General features: G+C 35.1%; 1 protein-coding gene across 3 annotated transcripts in view; it reads left to right on the top strand.

Annotated features, from left to right (window-relative positions):
- The first annotated feature begins 2025 nt into the window (after nucleotides 1–2025).
- The window catches only part of LOC150102497 (nuclear valosin-containing protein-like), a 534631-nt gene continuing 519974 nt past the window's right edge, over nucleotides 2026–16682 (top strand). For 2 of the 3 annotated variants that reach the window (XM_090398755.1, XM_090398754.1), the window contains exon 1: nucleotides 2026–2185. In XM_090398755.1, the coding sequence (XP_090254881.1) occupies nucleotides 2042–2185 (144 nt within the window). In that variant the 5' untranslated portion in view covers nucleotides 2026–2041. The remainder of the gene's footprint in view (nucleotides 2186–16682) is intronic. The other variant, XM_090398756.1, reaches the window with a different exon arrangement.

Genomic DNA, 16682 nt, shown 5'->3' with positions numbered 1-16682 from the left:
CGTCCAGCGGTTCCTATTTTTCGATTTGTTAATATTCATGACTGAACAAGTTTGTTCACAAATATATGTTGAGCCGAGAGGCTTTCACATTTTAATGCATTATCTAGCGACCATTTATAATTGTTTTTATCGTCCCAATAATTGAAGTTTAATTTATTAAATTAATTAATTAAATTAATTAATAAATAAATAAATTAAATTTATTTCGCAGGCTCTCATCGTTTTGAATGTCGATGAGTTCAAGCTGTACTGATTCGGGTGCATTTTCGGGCAAAATGGCAAAAAGATTGCTAAATAAATCTAGCATTGGTTTCACTTTTTTAAAATCAGAAAACCGATCCTTGAAGGCTGATATCAAGTTTTCAATGTTTTCAACATACACAGTTTTGAAGTTGACACTGAACTTTTCAGAAACTTTCTTATAATTAGGAAAATGGATGTAATTACCTGACTTCAGTTGGATTTGAAATAGATTTAGCTTGCACTGAAAAGACAAAATGTGGCTGTAAAGTTGAGTAACCAATTGATCTTTGCTATGAAGTCGCGTATTTAACGTATTTAAATGATTAGTAATGTCAACCAGAAAGGCTAATTCACATAACTAATCCGGATTTTTTATGTCAGGAATGCGTTTGTTTTTTTCAGTAATGAAGATTTCAATTTCGTCAATTAATTTAGGAACCCCTCCAATGTTTGTCCACGACTTAGCCACCTCACTTCTGTGTAAAAAGAAACTTTTTAAATTGTCGGTGATTAAGGCCAGAGGATTTTATAAAATTAATCGTTGATACCACAACTTTCATGACATGTTCAAATCCAAGTTTCTTAGGGCACGAGCTCTTCTGGTGGATTATATAGAGGGACTGTATCAACTCATCGTTGTGCCGTCCCAAATGCTGTTTTAATAATGTTACCAATCCAGAATTAGCTCATATCATGGATAGAGCTCAGTCAGTCGTTATACCTGATAATTTTGGTCAGATCGAAATCAATTTTGGAACACTGTTCCAAAAGCCCAGTGAAGATGTCATTACCTTTCGTTTGATCTGACAATGAACTCATTCCAATCAGCTCCTCACTTACCTCAAACTCTTGCGTTATTCCACGTGCAAATATTAACAACTGGACTGTAGAAGTAATGTCAGTTGATTTATCAATAGCTAATGAAAAATGGGCAAATTTCTTTGAATAAGATGTTAATTGGTCCTTTACATTTTCCGACATTGCAGTAATTCTTCTTTGCACAGTTATCCTGTTTAACTTAATTTTCTCAACATTTCTGGCTGATGCAGGACAAATTTTTAGCAACTATCTCAAGGTAATCTTTAACGAAATCTCCGTCTGTAAATGGTCGGCACCTTTTTGCTACAAGGCGAGATATTTCAAAACTTATTTCTGTTGCGATTTCCGATTCTTGAATAGGCTTTGTAAAGAACACTTGCTGACCTGTCAATTCTCGTTTCAAGAATTAAATCTTTTGTTTACGTAATTCTTCGGATAGATTTGAAAATGTAGAATGCAGACTTTCATAGTGTCGCCTTATATTGTATTCTTTTGGCATAGCTACAGCACTTTTTCAAATCAAGCACACGATATTATTAAACGACTGCAGAAAACCATATTTTTCGGTCCAGCTATCCTGAAACTGCCGTTTTTCATCCTGTAGTTTGCGTTTCCTACTTGGCCCTGCTTTATCCATTGTAGAATTTATTTTTTACCGTTTCTTAGGGGTGATAATTAATTGTAGCACCTGATTATCGTAGGTAGACAGGCTATCGTGACGTCACAGCTACTTTGCTTTGCGCATGTACCATTTTTAAAAATTACCTATCGTGTAACCTGTTAAAGTTAAAATAATACACTGTGAGGCGGGCCGCAGGCAAATCAGCGGAGGGCGCATACGACCCGCGAGCCATCCATCCCTACTCTAAAGAAAAGTAATATTTTATTTATGAATGAAAATAAATCTTCATCTTTACCACCAGATGTCATTGCGATATTAGTTTGTTGTGTCTCGTCCGGCAGAATTATTGTAAACGGAATGGATTATATTCCATTGAAATACAATAGAAATAAACGACAACTTCTTTCTGATAGCAGCGAAAATTTTAAATTAAAGAAACGAAAGATGTCGAACCGACCGCTGTTCATTGGAGATCCAAAGTTACTTCAGAGAATTAAAGAGGTAGGTATACAATTCGTTTTTAACTTCTGAGGTAATGGTTCATGATGAAATTATGTCTGGATAATATTGCAATTAAAACGGTATAAATTTTGTTGGATGAATTGATTTCTTAAGTACAGGTATAAGTATACGACTGCAATTGTTTTTCAACATCCCAGAAAGCGACGTCCACGTGATTGGCATCACTAGAAGTTGCATGAAGCATAACTGATACTAGACGCGCTAAATATTTAAAAAGGCGATACAGATGATAAAGCGATATTTAAAAAATAAATAAACAAATAAAAATCAGCTAACGCCTTTTTATTCCCATATATAGGGAGTAGGCGAGGCCGTTTAGCCCTATCTATCTAAAGCGATATTAACTACAAAAAATTTCATAAAACCGTTCTGTTATCCTAATAAAAATATAAGGATAACAGAACAAATCGCAATATCATGCAAAACACCACCCTTACTAATAAACTGAAAGAACAACTAACTTAGCAAATGCCTAAAGATATTTAATTTGAAGGGAGTAAAATGAAATATCAAGGACATCCACACCAGAAATACCAGTGAACATCAAGAGGAATCGAAACACATTGTCAGAAAACAAAATGTAAACAAACCCAATCAAGAGAAGAACACCAGTGTCATCAACAATACTGTGTTAAACATACAAGTAAAATAAACGATTTATAGAATACAACATCAAAAGTTAACATAACCTTTCATATTTAGTGAAATCAATTTATTGACCATTTTTGAAAACCGCCAGCACCAGAAACCACATACCAACATCCACCAACACACACAATTCTAAACAGTTCTAGTCTGCATCTCTCAACAGCACTTGACCTTTTAAAGTCAGGGAAATTAACATACACTTCGGAAAAAAAACAAAATTGATGTGAAAATGATGTACAAAAGGGTGAGGAGAACCTACAAAAAGCATGTTCATAAAAAAAAATAAAAAAGAAAAAAAAAAAAGAGAGAGAGAACTGGCAAACTATGTTATCAAAAACACTAAATCAGTCATTAAAATTAAGAATAAATTGCATAAAAAATTAACTTGCTACCGGTTCATAAAAAAATGACATGCTATGATAACAAATACACTAATACAATCATATTAAAACATATAGTGCTAGAAAAAAAGCCACATAAAAATACAAACAGCATTATGTTCATATAAATAATTAACTCCCCACGATACTCATAAAATGCTAACAGATCATTATAACAAATTCTTTCTTTTGAGAATTTAAGGATCATTTATTCTATTATTTAAGAAATATTTTAACAATAACACACTCCAAGCATGTTACAGAATTGACTGGAAAGGCACTAATTCCCTATACTGCACCAAAACCTGGTTTGAAAGAAAATTCAAAGAAGCTTGTGAAATGCTGAAATATTATCTAAATCTGAACAAAAATGATGGATTAATTATTCCGAGAATGATGGCTCATCTTCAACCCATATAGCAACCAGAACAACCCCAGACAGAAGAAAATCTCAATACGAAATGATTTTAGAAATTGTCTAATGTAATTCCATTTTTTTTTTCTCACCAGAGATCAGGCTAGGATTAACAAACATATAGATTCGTTTTACTTTTGTATAGTGTACAGCATCATATAGCTTGTATTCTGTGTATATGTATGTTTTCCATGTTGACCTCAATACAGAGGTCAAAATGTATTGACCTCCTCTGTATTGACAGTACTGTAATTTTTCTAACACGTATGTTGTGTCTCCATAAATTCTTCAATATGAAAGCATGATAACAGTATTAAAGCACACATGATTAGGAATGCAGAAGCTTGTATATACTGATATCTTTCCTTAACCTCTTCTGAATTATGCTTGCATGCATCCGACCTAGAACACTCAGTAGGTAAATTCAAGAGGTTGAGTTTTATTCTTCCCTTTTTTTTTATAGATGGATATTATGAGAGCTATGCCCCATATTTCCTGAGTCTGCAGCCTTGTGAATTATACAGTGCAGCTGCTGTAAAACTTTCATGCTTCAATATTTTAGCATTTCAAGACAAATATCATTTTCTCCATCTGCCTTTTCACATTTCAGGTTTGTGATGTCCTTTTCCACCTTTAGTATTGATGTGTTTCTCCTGATTGCATTCCTCTTAAATATTTTCTAGCAGCATTTTGTCACTTCTTCTTTCATTTAACAGTCTTTCAGAGTAAGTATTCCAGTCATCAAGAATATCCTTAGCCTTATGTTTTTGTCACCTTTAATGTTTTTGTCATTCCTTTTACAGAATATGTCTCATATATAAAATAAATAAATAAAAATCTGTATTAATCCTAAAATATCTTTTGAGCCACTAAATGGCTAATGATGCACATTATATAGCTTCACTCAGCTCAGCCAATCCTGCAGATGGGTGGGTGAGGCTTGACATGTAAATATAGTTGTGGGTAAATATTTCTACTGAAAAATACCATCTTTAGCCAAAGGAAATGCGATTTGGACTCTGGGTTCTTGATGACTTACATTACCAGTGAAGTACCACCACCACCACTCTTGTTTATTCAAGATGAAAGGTGGATGTTGCTATGTTTGGTGTCCAGAATAAGGCCTTTGGTTTCTTCCATTGCCTGTGCCCCTTTCTTAAATATAGTAGGTCATAGCCAGAAGAAAGTGATCAGGTTAGGGATCATGGAGTTTTAGTAGATAGGAAGTTGAAGGGCTGTATAGCAAAGATTGCAAATACAACTCAGAGGATAATTGCATTGCAGTTAACATATAAGGATAAGGAAGTCATTTTGCCATTTTTCAAGGCCTTGATACTACCTCACTCGGACTGTTATGCACCGGTGTCTGGTCTCCTGACTTTTGTGGTTGCTGATACAGTGAAGAGAGTGCAAAGGAGTGTGTTAAAAATGCTATTAGGATTGTGGAATACAGATTGAGAATTTGTAGACTGCAGACATTAGCAAACTGGAGAAAGAAGGGTGATATGATCAAGATAAACAAACTTATAAAATGGTCGCATAGGACACCAGTAGGTGGTATTTTTCATTTTGATTTTCCTGTCATAAAGTAGTGCCTGATTGGAATGGATTTTTTTGGAGGTTGGGAGTTTCTGCAGGTAATGGAAATTAATTCATGAAGAGGTATGGTAGCAGGTGATATGTGACCTCACGTGATGAATTCTGACTCCCTGGCGGCTTCTTAATAGTAATAATAACAATGATGGTGTCACATTTCAAGGACGTTTCAAACACATACAGTATGGGAGTCAGAATTACTCCCATTAATAGGTAGAGAAGCAACTCTCCCTGACTAACTGCAAGTCATTCCTAGAGGAGCCCAAGCCTAGCGACACATGAGGCATTGTCAAAGTCATGCACTGACAGGAGATTGATGCTCTGTGGTGTGTGTATGTGTGTAGTAGACATGTTTGTATTCACCATCCCACTGAATGTTGCTAATCTTTAATAAATTTCTTGCCTTTCTCATCTCCAGTTTTACTATATGTATTTATGGTGTATTTCATGAACTGACAATGGAAAGAGTTTAGCAAAGATTAGAGACATTCAGTGGGGTGGTTAACACAAACATGTCTACTACACGCACATACAGTGGTGCACCCTGGGGGGGGGAAGGGGACCAGGTACCCTCCCCAAAGAAAAAGGTAAAAAAAAACACTAGAAAATTTTCCAAAAATCTTTTCTAATTAAAATTCATTTTTTATTTACGTTGTGTCATATCTTCTATTTCTATACCACTCATGAATTAACGGTCACATAAGGTGGGAATACCCTATAGCTCTTGGGAATCACGACCGCTGTGAACATAAGGCGAACAAAGTAGTGCTTGGACATATTGATCGCTACTTCGTTTACTCGAGCCAGGCGAGAGGAGATCACAGGTATCATGTATTAGTGATCATTGCAGATGCTCAGTCATAGGTCATATGCGATGCATAGTCTGTATTCTCAAATCGTCTACTCACCCCCCCCCCACCAAAGATTAAATTCTGAGTGCAAAACATATTATGAATATTGTCTTCCCTTGTAACTCAGTCCACAACTTTTCAAGTCTTTATATATATATATATATATATATATGGAGTATGTTTATACTTGTTTCTTTTCAGCCTTGTATTGGGTTGTTGCAAATGAAATGGCCGATTTTAAGGACGATGGAAAAAGTAGAGAATAAAAAGAAGAAGAATACCTGTTTAATCCAAGTAATCTCCAGCAGCATCAATGCATTGTTGCCAACATGTAGCAAGATCATTTATACCACATTTGTAAAAATCAGTGTCTCTGGAAGTGATGAAGTCCTCCACTGCCTGATAAATTGATGCGTCATTGGCAAAGCATTTCTTGGACAAAAAATGGCTCAAGTGCCGGAAAAAATGGTAATCTGTTGGGGAAATGTCAGGAGAGTATGGAGGATGAGGCACAATTTCATATCCCAAATTGTTGAGTTGCTGTATGGTTGATACTGCCACATATGGCAGTATCAACCATATGGCAGTATGGTTGATACTGCCATATGTGGTCGGGCGTTATCCTGAAGCAATAGGACTCCATGTCTATTCACAAGTGCTGGTTGCTTAAGGCACAATTTGTCATGCATTTGCCGCATATCTGTACAATATCGAGCTGCATTTATCGTTTCACCTCGTGGAAGGAATGAGAAGACCACCATACAATAAACAACATCTTCATTGGATGCAGAGGTGCCTTTTAGAGTCCTTCCTGGAGCGTCTTTCACTCCCAACCACTGCGATGAACATGTATGATTGTCGTAGAATATCCACTTCTCATCCACAGTCACAATTCGTTGCAGGAACCTTTCTTCTTTACTTCTCAAGAGAGAAGAGCATATTCCAAATGGCGTGCTTTGTTTTTATCAGTGAGTTCGTGAGGCACCCACTTGTCGAGCTTCCTTACTTTTCCTATTATTGCCAAGTGCTGTGAAACAGTTGAGAAGTGTACATTTAGTGTCTGAGCGATCTCTCGTACAGTTTGTCGTGGATCTGATTCGAATTAAATCCTTTAATTCATTTGAATCAGTGGAGGAAGGACGATGGCCACAGGATTCGTTTTGTAGCCTCAAATCTCCTGAGTGAAATTTTGCAAACCAACAGCAAGTGGATCTCTCATTAGTTGTTCCTCCACCGAATGCTTTATTGATGTTTTTTACTGCAGCCGCTGCAGAATTTCCCAATTTGAACTCATAAAGGTATGGCAACCTTATTAATTGGCTGTGTTCCATGATTGACTTGATGTCAGTAGTATTCAATGTTTAATGCTCGTTGAACGAAACAAATACTACAATTGCATCACCCATGGGTGACTCTGTCACATGACATAAAAAATTTGCATATACCTCAGCGTTTGCTTTCTTCAGCAACCAGTAGAAACCTGACAGTCATTCAAGGCCATTTCATTTGCAACAACCCAATATCATACTCCAATAAGATGGTCTCCTTGATTTATCATTTTTTCTTTCCATTGTTTATTTACCCTTTCAGCTTGCCTGATTAGAACATTAACCAAATAACTCACCCCCCCCCCCATACATACTGACCACTCTGTTAACCTCCCAACCGGCCGGTGTGGATGAAATATTCAACACTCCCTAGCTTTTTTCATGGATCAAGACCTCGTCGGCATTCTACCTTTTATCATGCCATTACCTTCCTTCGCCGTTAATCTCGTTACGGCTATTCCATAGCCATTAGTGGATTAACTGTTGCTGAGTGACCTTTCTGTCCCCCCCCCCCCCTCTGTCTTTACGTCTATTGTGTTGCTTAGAATTTCATTTACTGTCCTAAGTTATTTGACCTTTCTTGCCTCTAAAATGATTTATTGTATCTCTTACCAAAAATTGAAACGAATTTCACATATGCGAAAAACAATCCTGAAATGACCACTTATCAGCTTTTGCAATGAATCTATTTAGTGATAGTAAATTTGGTGTATTTTATTCTACAAATCAGTGCACCGGAAGAGTTGCACTGATTATTCTTTCACTTTACGTATAATAATTGAATAATTATTTTCGAATTTTCAAATGTTTGCTTTGAAAATATTATGTCAAATATTTATATTTTTAAATAATATTTATTGAAATAAATATGTCCTTTTTCTTTCGTTTGTAGCCAAATAGCATTGTATGGATCATCACATTTCAGATTTAGATACGATTTTTTGTTATTCATAAAGACAAAATAAAAAAAAAATGTTAAAATGCTAAATTGCATTATTCGGTTTCCTATCGTGTCTTTTTAGTATCAAAAATTTATATCCAATGATATTTTAGCAGTGATTCTTCGCCTTCGTCATTTATTTATTTATTTGTATTTTGCATATTACGATAATATCTAGTACATAACCTCGTAGATATGTTGAAAATATAATGTGAAAAATATCATATATGGAATGATTAAACATTTTTGCTCATTTTGAAGATTTTCTAATGCTTCACTCCCCCTCCTTATTCTCTCCTGGAACTCAATTGCATAACTACTCTAAATTTCTATACAGGTTTGAAAGCTTTTCTAGACAGCATTCAAAATCAATTACTTCATTTTACCATTTTGACAATAGATATACGGCAATCAGATTGTATCGTGAAGCTTCTAATTCTGTTCTATTTATTTGCAATCTAAAACCAGCTGTTCTACTGTCCGCTGAAATTATGTGAAATTTTAGAAATAACATGCTATATTTTCACCATGCAAAATTGTTTATATGCATACCACACAAAAGAAAGTTCAGTAGTATTATTTGTGTTTGTTTTTCTTTAAAAAAATCTAAATATTACTTCTGCTGCTGGAAACTATTTCTGAAATAATCTACATCTTCTAAATACTTGGTAATATCCTCTTAGCTGGAGGAAAAGTTGAAGGCTTATTACTCTCAGTGCTATTGAGAAGAAAGGGGAGAACACTTAAGTGTCTCAGGCTGTAGTGCAGAATATGTCAAGAATGTCTTGTTTCCTTTTCGATTGTTGATTACCTATATCCTAACAGAAATACTGATATTTCATTTACATGCTTATACATTATTTATGCCAAAATAATTGCTTAATTTATAATGATCAGTTTCACTTTTATTATCAAAAATTAGAAATTAAATCATACAATTATCTTGAAAAAGAGGATTTGAATTATTTTCAAAGAAAAGGTGCATATGCGTTTCATAATCTTCTTTTTTTTTTGGTGGGGGGGGTATAGACCTAATCAATCAGCAGATATTTCAGATAATTTATTTCATAAATCGTTCGCTGTTACAAGACAGCTGTTACAAACGTAAATCACTTGGGGAACATACCCATTCATTTTAGTGTAAAATAGTAGCAAAGGTTCAGTTATTTTAGATATGTAATCTAGAAGAAAATGTTATGTCTGCTGAGATTAGAATCTTACGTGAATAATTTTTCTGACATGATTTCTCTATTCGTTATAATGTAACCAATTTCCAGATTTTTTCCCTCCTGCAGACTTCATGTTATATGCAGTGATTTCTTCTTTGTACTACAAGAAAAAAAATCAGATAACAGGAGAAAAATATGTAGTATTTTCTTCTCCACTGCCTGAATTTACAATGTTCTTTCTTTGTTTTTTTGAAGAGAAAGTGCAAATGACTTTTTTCTTACTATTTTTGCCATTATAACATCTCATATAATTATAAGAGTGACATTTTACCGTTTTTCTCCCACAGAACAGAAATAAGGTAGTAATAATATTGTTGATTCTGCCAAACTTCATTGTAGCAGAAATTTTTATTACAAAACTTTGCAATATATATATATATCTCCGAAACAAGAAATTTGGAACCCATATCACATCAGTGTTGAGTGTTGGCAAGGTGAAAATGTTCCCGTTATTATTTATATATTTCATTTATTAACTAGGGGGGGGCTATGCCCCCCCCCCTGTGTTCCGGTATGGTAGGCTAGTTCTCCTTCAATTGTGATATCTCGAAAGGGGGTTCCGCCCCTGAATTCCGATGACTCGAATTTTGAAGACTCGACACTCAGGGTAGCCCCTGAGTTTCAAAACGTTTCGATAAACATGACATAAAAAGGCTTATCGTTTTATATATATATATATATATATATTGGGTAGATTTTATTTCATTATTTTTTATTTTTTTGATGAAATACTTTACCTGGAATACTCTTTCCAGTTTCTCTGTGTCATAAAAAGAACTTAAAAATTAGCCTTCAAGATGAAAAAGAAACAGTGCATTCGGGTATCCCTCTATCAATATTTGTAGTCCTGAAAAGGACTGTTTTGATGGTCTTGAAAACAAACATTTTTTATTTCATACTGTTCAGAATTTAAAATTCTTGAACAGCGTGGAACACCTTGAAGCAAGGGTAAACACACAAAGCAGTTTTACACTCAAGACACCGGATTTTTGTTTCCTTTCTGATATTTTTTTATTACATACATAATATTTGCATGCAGTTTTTTTTTTTATTAGCCGTTGGTGGTAGATTTTCGGGATAATGGTTGGAGTTAGCAGCGTTCAGCCTCAGATGTCTGGCAGGATTTCCTGTTTTTCTGCTTGCTGAAGAAGGTGCATGTGCATGCAGCAATGCTTTCGCAATTTCTATTCTGTATTCTCGATATGTTATGGTAGACAAACATTTTTTCTTGTACAGGAGGAAACTGTTCCAAATAACAAAATCCAATACATGTCCAAACGCTTTTTTGTAATATTTTTTATGCTGTTTCCTCATTACAGAGTAGAATGATAGCTGCTGATCGCACCTGTCGACTCCACCCATAGTGTTGTTGCATGCACACACAGCAATGGGTTTTTCTTTCTTCAAACCATGCTTCTCCATGGATTCCATTGATGGATTGTGCAGGGAAGACAGCAGAAAAACATCTTTTTTGTCTTTCCAACGTAGTGCAAAGACTTTCCCTCGCTGATAAGTTCGGATTTCCCTCTTCGATAGCTTTCCTGAAGCCAGATCTGGAGGCATATCTCGCCTTTTTGCATATACAGTACCATAACTATCTGTACAATGCTGTAAAAGCAAATCAGCGAGTTCAGGACACATATATAGTAATTATCCATTATAATGCAGTAACCTTTCTCCAGTAAAGGGTCTAGTTACTGCATTACTGCACGCATCGACAAGGGGAGATCCGAATATTTATCATGCTCGATTACAGTTTGCTTTCCCATTTAAAATCCCAAAAATTTGGTTTGAAAAAGGTTTGAAATCCCAAAGATATTCACTTTCCGATTTGCAAAGCATAAAAAATTTTACTCCATACTTCGCTTTCTTTTTGGGAATATACTGCTTACATTTCAGTCTACCTTTGAATGGCATAAGGCTTTCATCGATACTCAAGTCTCTCTCAGGAATGTAGAGTGATCTATATTTCTGATGGATTTTCATCAGAAAATCATAAATTTTGTTGAGGACTGGGCAAGGATATGTTGCCTGATCGTATTCCTCATTATTCTGAAAATGCAAATACTTCATGATGAGACTGAATTGTTTTTCAGTCATAACATCACGAAACATTGGCGTGTTCAGAATCCAGTCTGTAGACCAATACATTTCGAGAGTGGGCTTTCGAAATGTATTTCGAAACTTCGGGTTTTCCACTTTCTTTATTCTGATATTGCATTTGAAGGATGACAGTGATTTTAAATATTAATTTCACCTATATCCGAACATCACATAATTTCCTGATTTATAATAATCAGGAAATATGTATATCGTCTGATTTATAATTTGCTAATTTATAATAATCACCACATAGTTTCAGTATTGAAAAATTAAAGTTATGTGGAACAATTACTAGAGAAAAATAACGAATTAAATAAAAACTGTACCTATGTTTCATAACAGTTTTCAGGTGTGTGATAGTAATGCAACGGGGGGGGGGGGGGGTTAAACTATCAGAGGCGAAATAAAGTTCAATTCTATTGTAAAAATATGGAAATGAAATTTCACATTTGATATACATATTTTGAATGATAAAAATAATCAAATGTATCGCTTACTTTAAAAATTGGAGAATAAAATATCTGAATAATGCAGAAAATATAAATTTAAATCAGAACTGTTAATTTCATTTTGTAATGACCAATTATACAAGGAAACCAAGAAAGTGAAAGTACAGATTACTATACAACATGAAGAAAAAATTTAGTGATATGATTAAAGAATTTCATGTTATTCTCTATAAAGCAAAGTTGCTCAAGCGTGTCCTAAAGGAAATGTGTGAAGTATTATTCGATTTCGATGGTTTTGTACAAAAATAAAAATAATATAATCTGGAACGTCGGCAGCCAGTTTTCTTTTCTTTTTTTAAAAGAATATTTCAAATAATTATCGTGAATTAATTTCTTCGAGAACAAAGAAAAATCTTTTGTCTAGTAAGCGATTAGAAAAAAATTAGCACAAAAAAAATAAAAAATTAAATTGGTTCTCCAAGGTAAGGCAATATTTAAGTGAAGAAATTATGCAAGACCTTTATTTTGTCCAGAAATTAAAATTGTATTGTACAATAAAAAGAGAAAACAAAAATATAAGTAATTTCTCTATTTTTAGTCTATCATTATTATTATTATTATTATTGTTGTTGTTCCGGGAAACTCCAAGGAGTCGACAGACTCATCGAGGGAGGCCCTAACATCATGTCTGGAACAACTATTCAACATTCACACAGTATCTATCATATCTTGCCTTGAACTCATTCACGGTCGTAGCACCCACAACAGACTCTGGAAGCTTATTCCACTCATTCACCACTCTCCAAGTAAAAAACCTAGCTCTAACACCCTTGTCAATCACGCTCTTAAATAATATATATAAATATATAACTAAAATCCAGTTGACCAGCATAGAACAAGGAAATGCATTTCTTGTTATAGGCAACTGAGAGGCAGCTATGAACGGGAGATAATCCGATTAACCGTTCTCTTCAGCGTGAGGGTTTATCACACCTTCTAGTGGACATGAGAGTCAAATTGCACTTCTTATCCAGGTTCTTTAAACAGGTGGGCTGAAACATATCCAGATTTAGTTGGACGTCTATAGACGTCCTAGCTGGTAGGGAGGCTAACCTTGATTCTCTAACAAATAGCCCAAAGTACTCAATAAAATAAATAAAAATAAAAATAACATATCTCAAGTGAAGTGAGATATATTATTTTTCCAAAACATGCACAGTAGCTTGAAACAGGTGTTAAAAACATATTCAGATCCAATTTTGAAGGCCAAATGCTAAAACCTGCCTCTTGCTCAAGTGTCATTTGAGTCTTTTGGTCTCTCACCAACTCTCTAGGTAAAACTTATGCCTTGCTCACATCTAGCTGGTGCTATCATCAACCAAAGATTAGGCCCATACATGGTACTAATGTATCGTGTAAAAAAAAGACTGACCTCTTGCCATCATTCTTCATGGCCTATCAGTCACCTATGCTTATGTAGGTGACTTATAGGCCAATAATCTCCCATGACACTGCATTTCCACTCTGGAGTTTTGTTTTAAGGATATCAGAACAATTACAGCAGCTTGAATCTCTTCTAGTGTGCTCGAAATTTGTTCTCTAAAATGAATGTCTATCCTATATTGTCTTTACAGTCTTTCATAATAATCTGTTATCTGTCTTCTTGAAAGTAATTCTGTATTCATTCCATTCAGCCATCAAACTATTGTTTCATTGCCTTCACTTCATTGCTCCTAAAAGTAATGGAATAGGTCATCAACATCTTCACATCACTATCTGGAGTCTGCTGGTTAATTATTGATCTCAACTATGAATTCCTCCATAATAAGTAGTAAATTATCAAACTAGGCCACTGGCACTCAGTTGTGAAAGGACCCCTCCTCTTTCTCTCCCTTTCTCATTCACACACTCGCATGTGCACACACACACACACATGAATCCCATCCATAGTTTAGCTGAGGGCAGTACAGTGTACTCCCTTTCATAGTATGTTTAAGCATTACAAGGTTTGTTAAATGAATGCTTAACATTCACATAAATGTTAAGTACTTACTATGGACATCCACATTTCATCTTGAAAGTTATTCACCCATCTCATCATCCATCTTTCACTGTGTTAACCTAACTTTTTTAGACAGTCTTCCTTACACTGGTTTCTCCAAGGATTATAACTCCCAGCTGTTCAAGGGCAAGGTTAAAGAAGCAATAAAGCAATACCACAACCTTGCCTTCACACAATTCTTCTATAGGTTTGCAGTCCCTCATGTGTGGTAATTGATATAGAAAAGAAAAGCAGTGGTAGCAATAGTCTATACTTCAGGACTTATCCATATGTTTAATTTATACTTTCCAGCATGTTTATGCTGGAACCATATGCATTCAAGCTTAGGTTTATGTGTGAGGAGAACACAAAAGCCTCCATGGGAAAATCACTCCACAATCACTTCCCGAAACTGACTGACATGATTATCTTAATAAGGCAAGAAATAGAAATTAATGATGATGAACAAAGTCAAGAAACATTATTTCTCTTAAAGGAGATAAAATTAGTCCAGTGCACTGTTAAGATTTTGGGCACTGTAATAATACTTCACAATCGTCCATGTATAGTCTTTCCATAAGAATGTGTTTAAAGGAGATAACATATTTGCAAGGACAGACTGCTTGGGTTCATGATATTGGTTATAATTTTCATGTTCTTCCCAGTAAATAGCAGTGGGTCTTCCAAATTGGTTAAAGTATTATATACCACAGGAATCTGGTTAAACACAGGGAAAACCAAAGAGAAGCTTGATCTTTACTGATAAATGACAAAATCTTGTAGACAGGGCACAAAGCTATTAGAATATTAAGAGGCCCTTGTATCAGGACTTATCCAAATTTTTAATTTATACTTTCATTGAAGAGATTCATTGATTGTATTCAGATACCCCTTTGATATTCTGTATATGGACAATAAAAAAGAGCTCAAATTACTGATGATGGCTTTGTTGATATAGGATTTATTGAGCCATTAGGTATGAAGATAGACTTAATGTGTAATATTTCCTTAAATAATAAGACCTCAGAGGAGCAACAGGGGTTAGCATGATGAACCAAGGTTTGAATGGTTTATATTTTTGACATTGATGTAATAACCTGGGGTGCTTAAGGGACAAAACTGTAAAACTGAGAGGAGACCTCCACATAGCCTTTAAATGAATGCGGAGAACCGACCAGGGATGTAATGTCCATTCCTCACCTTTTTGTGGTGCACCCTGTTGGGTATCTACCTGGATACTGAACGAACAAGGATGGGCTGGCAATTTGGGGTTTAGCTGACCAGATTGTATTCTTATTGGCTTAAACTGAAATATAGAATGATGGTATGACATGACAGCTGTCGGCTATTCATGCCGGCTGGGGCATCTTGGTTAAACAAGACCCCATTGTTTTCACCAAGAACCCAGAGCAAACAGTGAAAACTTAGCTACCAGAACAAATTTAAAAACATGCCTTATCACCAGAGTTCAAGATCAGTACTATCAACATAAGAAGCCTTAATGGCAAAGAAATGGAGCTAGGCGAGGAATTGGATAAGTACCAGATCGACATAATAGGGGTGACTGAAACAAAAAATGCAAAAACTGGTGAGATCTTTCTGAGCAATAAATACAAAATTTTATATTCAGGCAATGACAATCAAGGAAAAGGAGTAGCCATAGTATTCAACACTAAATACGAGGCTAATCTTCTTGCATGGCAGGCAGTCTCAACTAGAGTGATGTCGGCAAATATCAAAATGGGGAACTGGACAATGAGACTTATTTATTTGTGATTATGGTTCCACAGAAGGTTCTTCTAAGGTAGAAGTGGAGGAATTTTTTGAGACTTAAGAGAAAGCAACTGACACAATGAAGAAGCTTGTCCTTGTTGGGGATCTAAATAGCAGAGTAGGAAATGATTGTGAGACATACAAAAATATTTTGGGAAAATTTGGAGAAAAGAGCAAAGCTAATAATAATGGCAAATACCTGTTGGATTTCTGCTCCGGACATGGACTGGTTATTACTAACACAATGTTCCAACATAAAAATATGTGCAAATTCACATGGAGAGAAGAAGCCAGGAATAAGAAGAATCTCATTGACTATGATGTTGTTGATAGCGATATTTTCTCCCTAGTGCAGTACACCAGAGTGTACAGAGGATTTGAATTGAATTGAATTTCATATTGAAAAGAAGAACATGTAAAAAAGTTTTAAAGTGAATAAAAGTTGAGCAGCTCTCAGATGTGAACTGTAGACTAAAATACACAAAGATTATTGAAGAAAAAATGAAAGAGTTTGAGGACAGGAACCAAACCTTGACAATTCAGTGGCAAGCCCTGAAGAAAACACTGATTAATTCAGCCAGAGAGACATGTGGTGAAGTTGCCTGCAAGGATAGAAAAATCAGAACTCTATGGTCGATACAGGAAGTTAAAGAATAGTGAAAAAAAAGAAGAAAGCATATTGAACGTTACTGGCAAATAAGTCAGCTTGTGCTCTTAGAGAAT

The sequence above is a fragment of the Typopeltis vanoorti genome, chromosome 10 (assembly GCF_054136105.1).
Source record: "Typopeltis vanoorti isolate ZY-2024b chromosome 10, IOZ_Tvanoo_1.0, whole genome shotgun sequence".
NCBI classification, from domain to species: Eukaryota; Metazoa; Arthropoda; class Arachnida; order Uropygi; family Thelyphonidae; genus Typopeltis; species Typopeltis vanoorti.
Note: the sequence above shows the minus strand (reverse complement) of the source record. Positions and strands in the feature narration are given on the sequence as shown.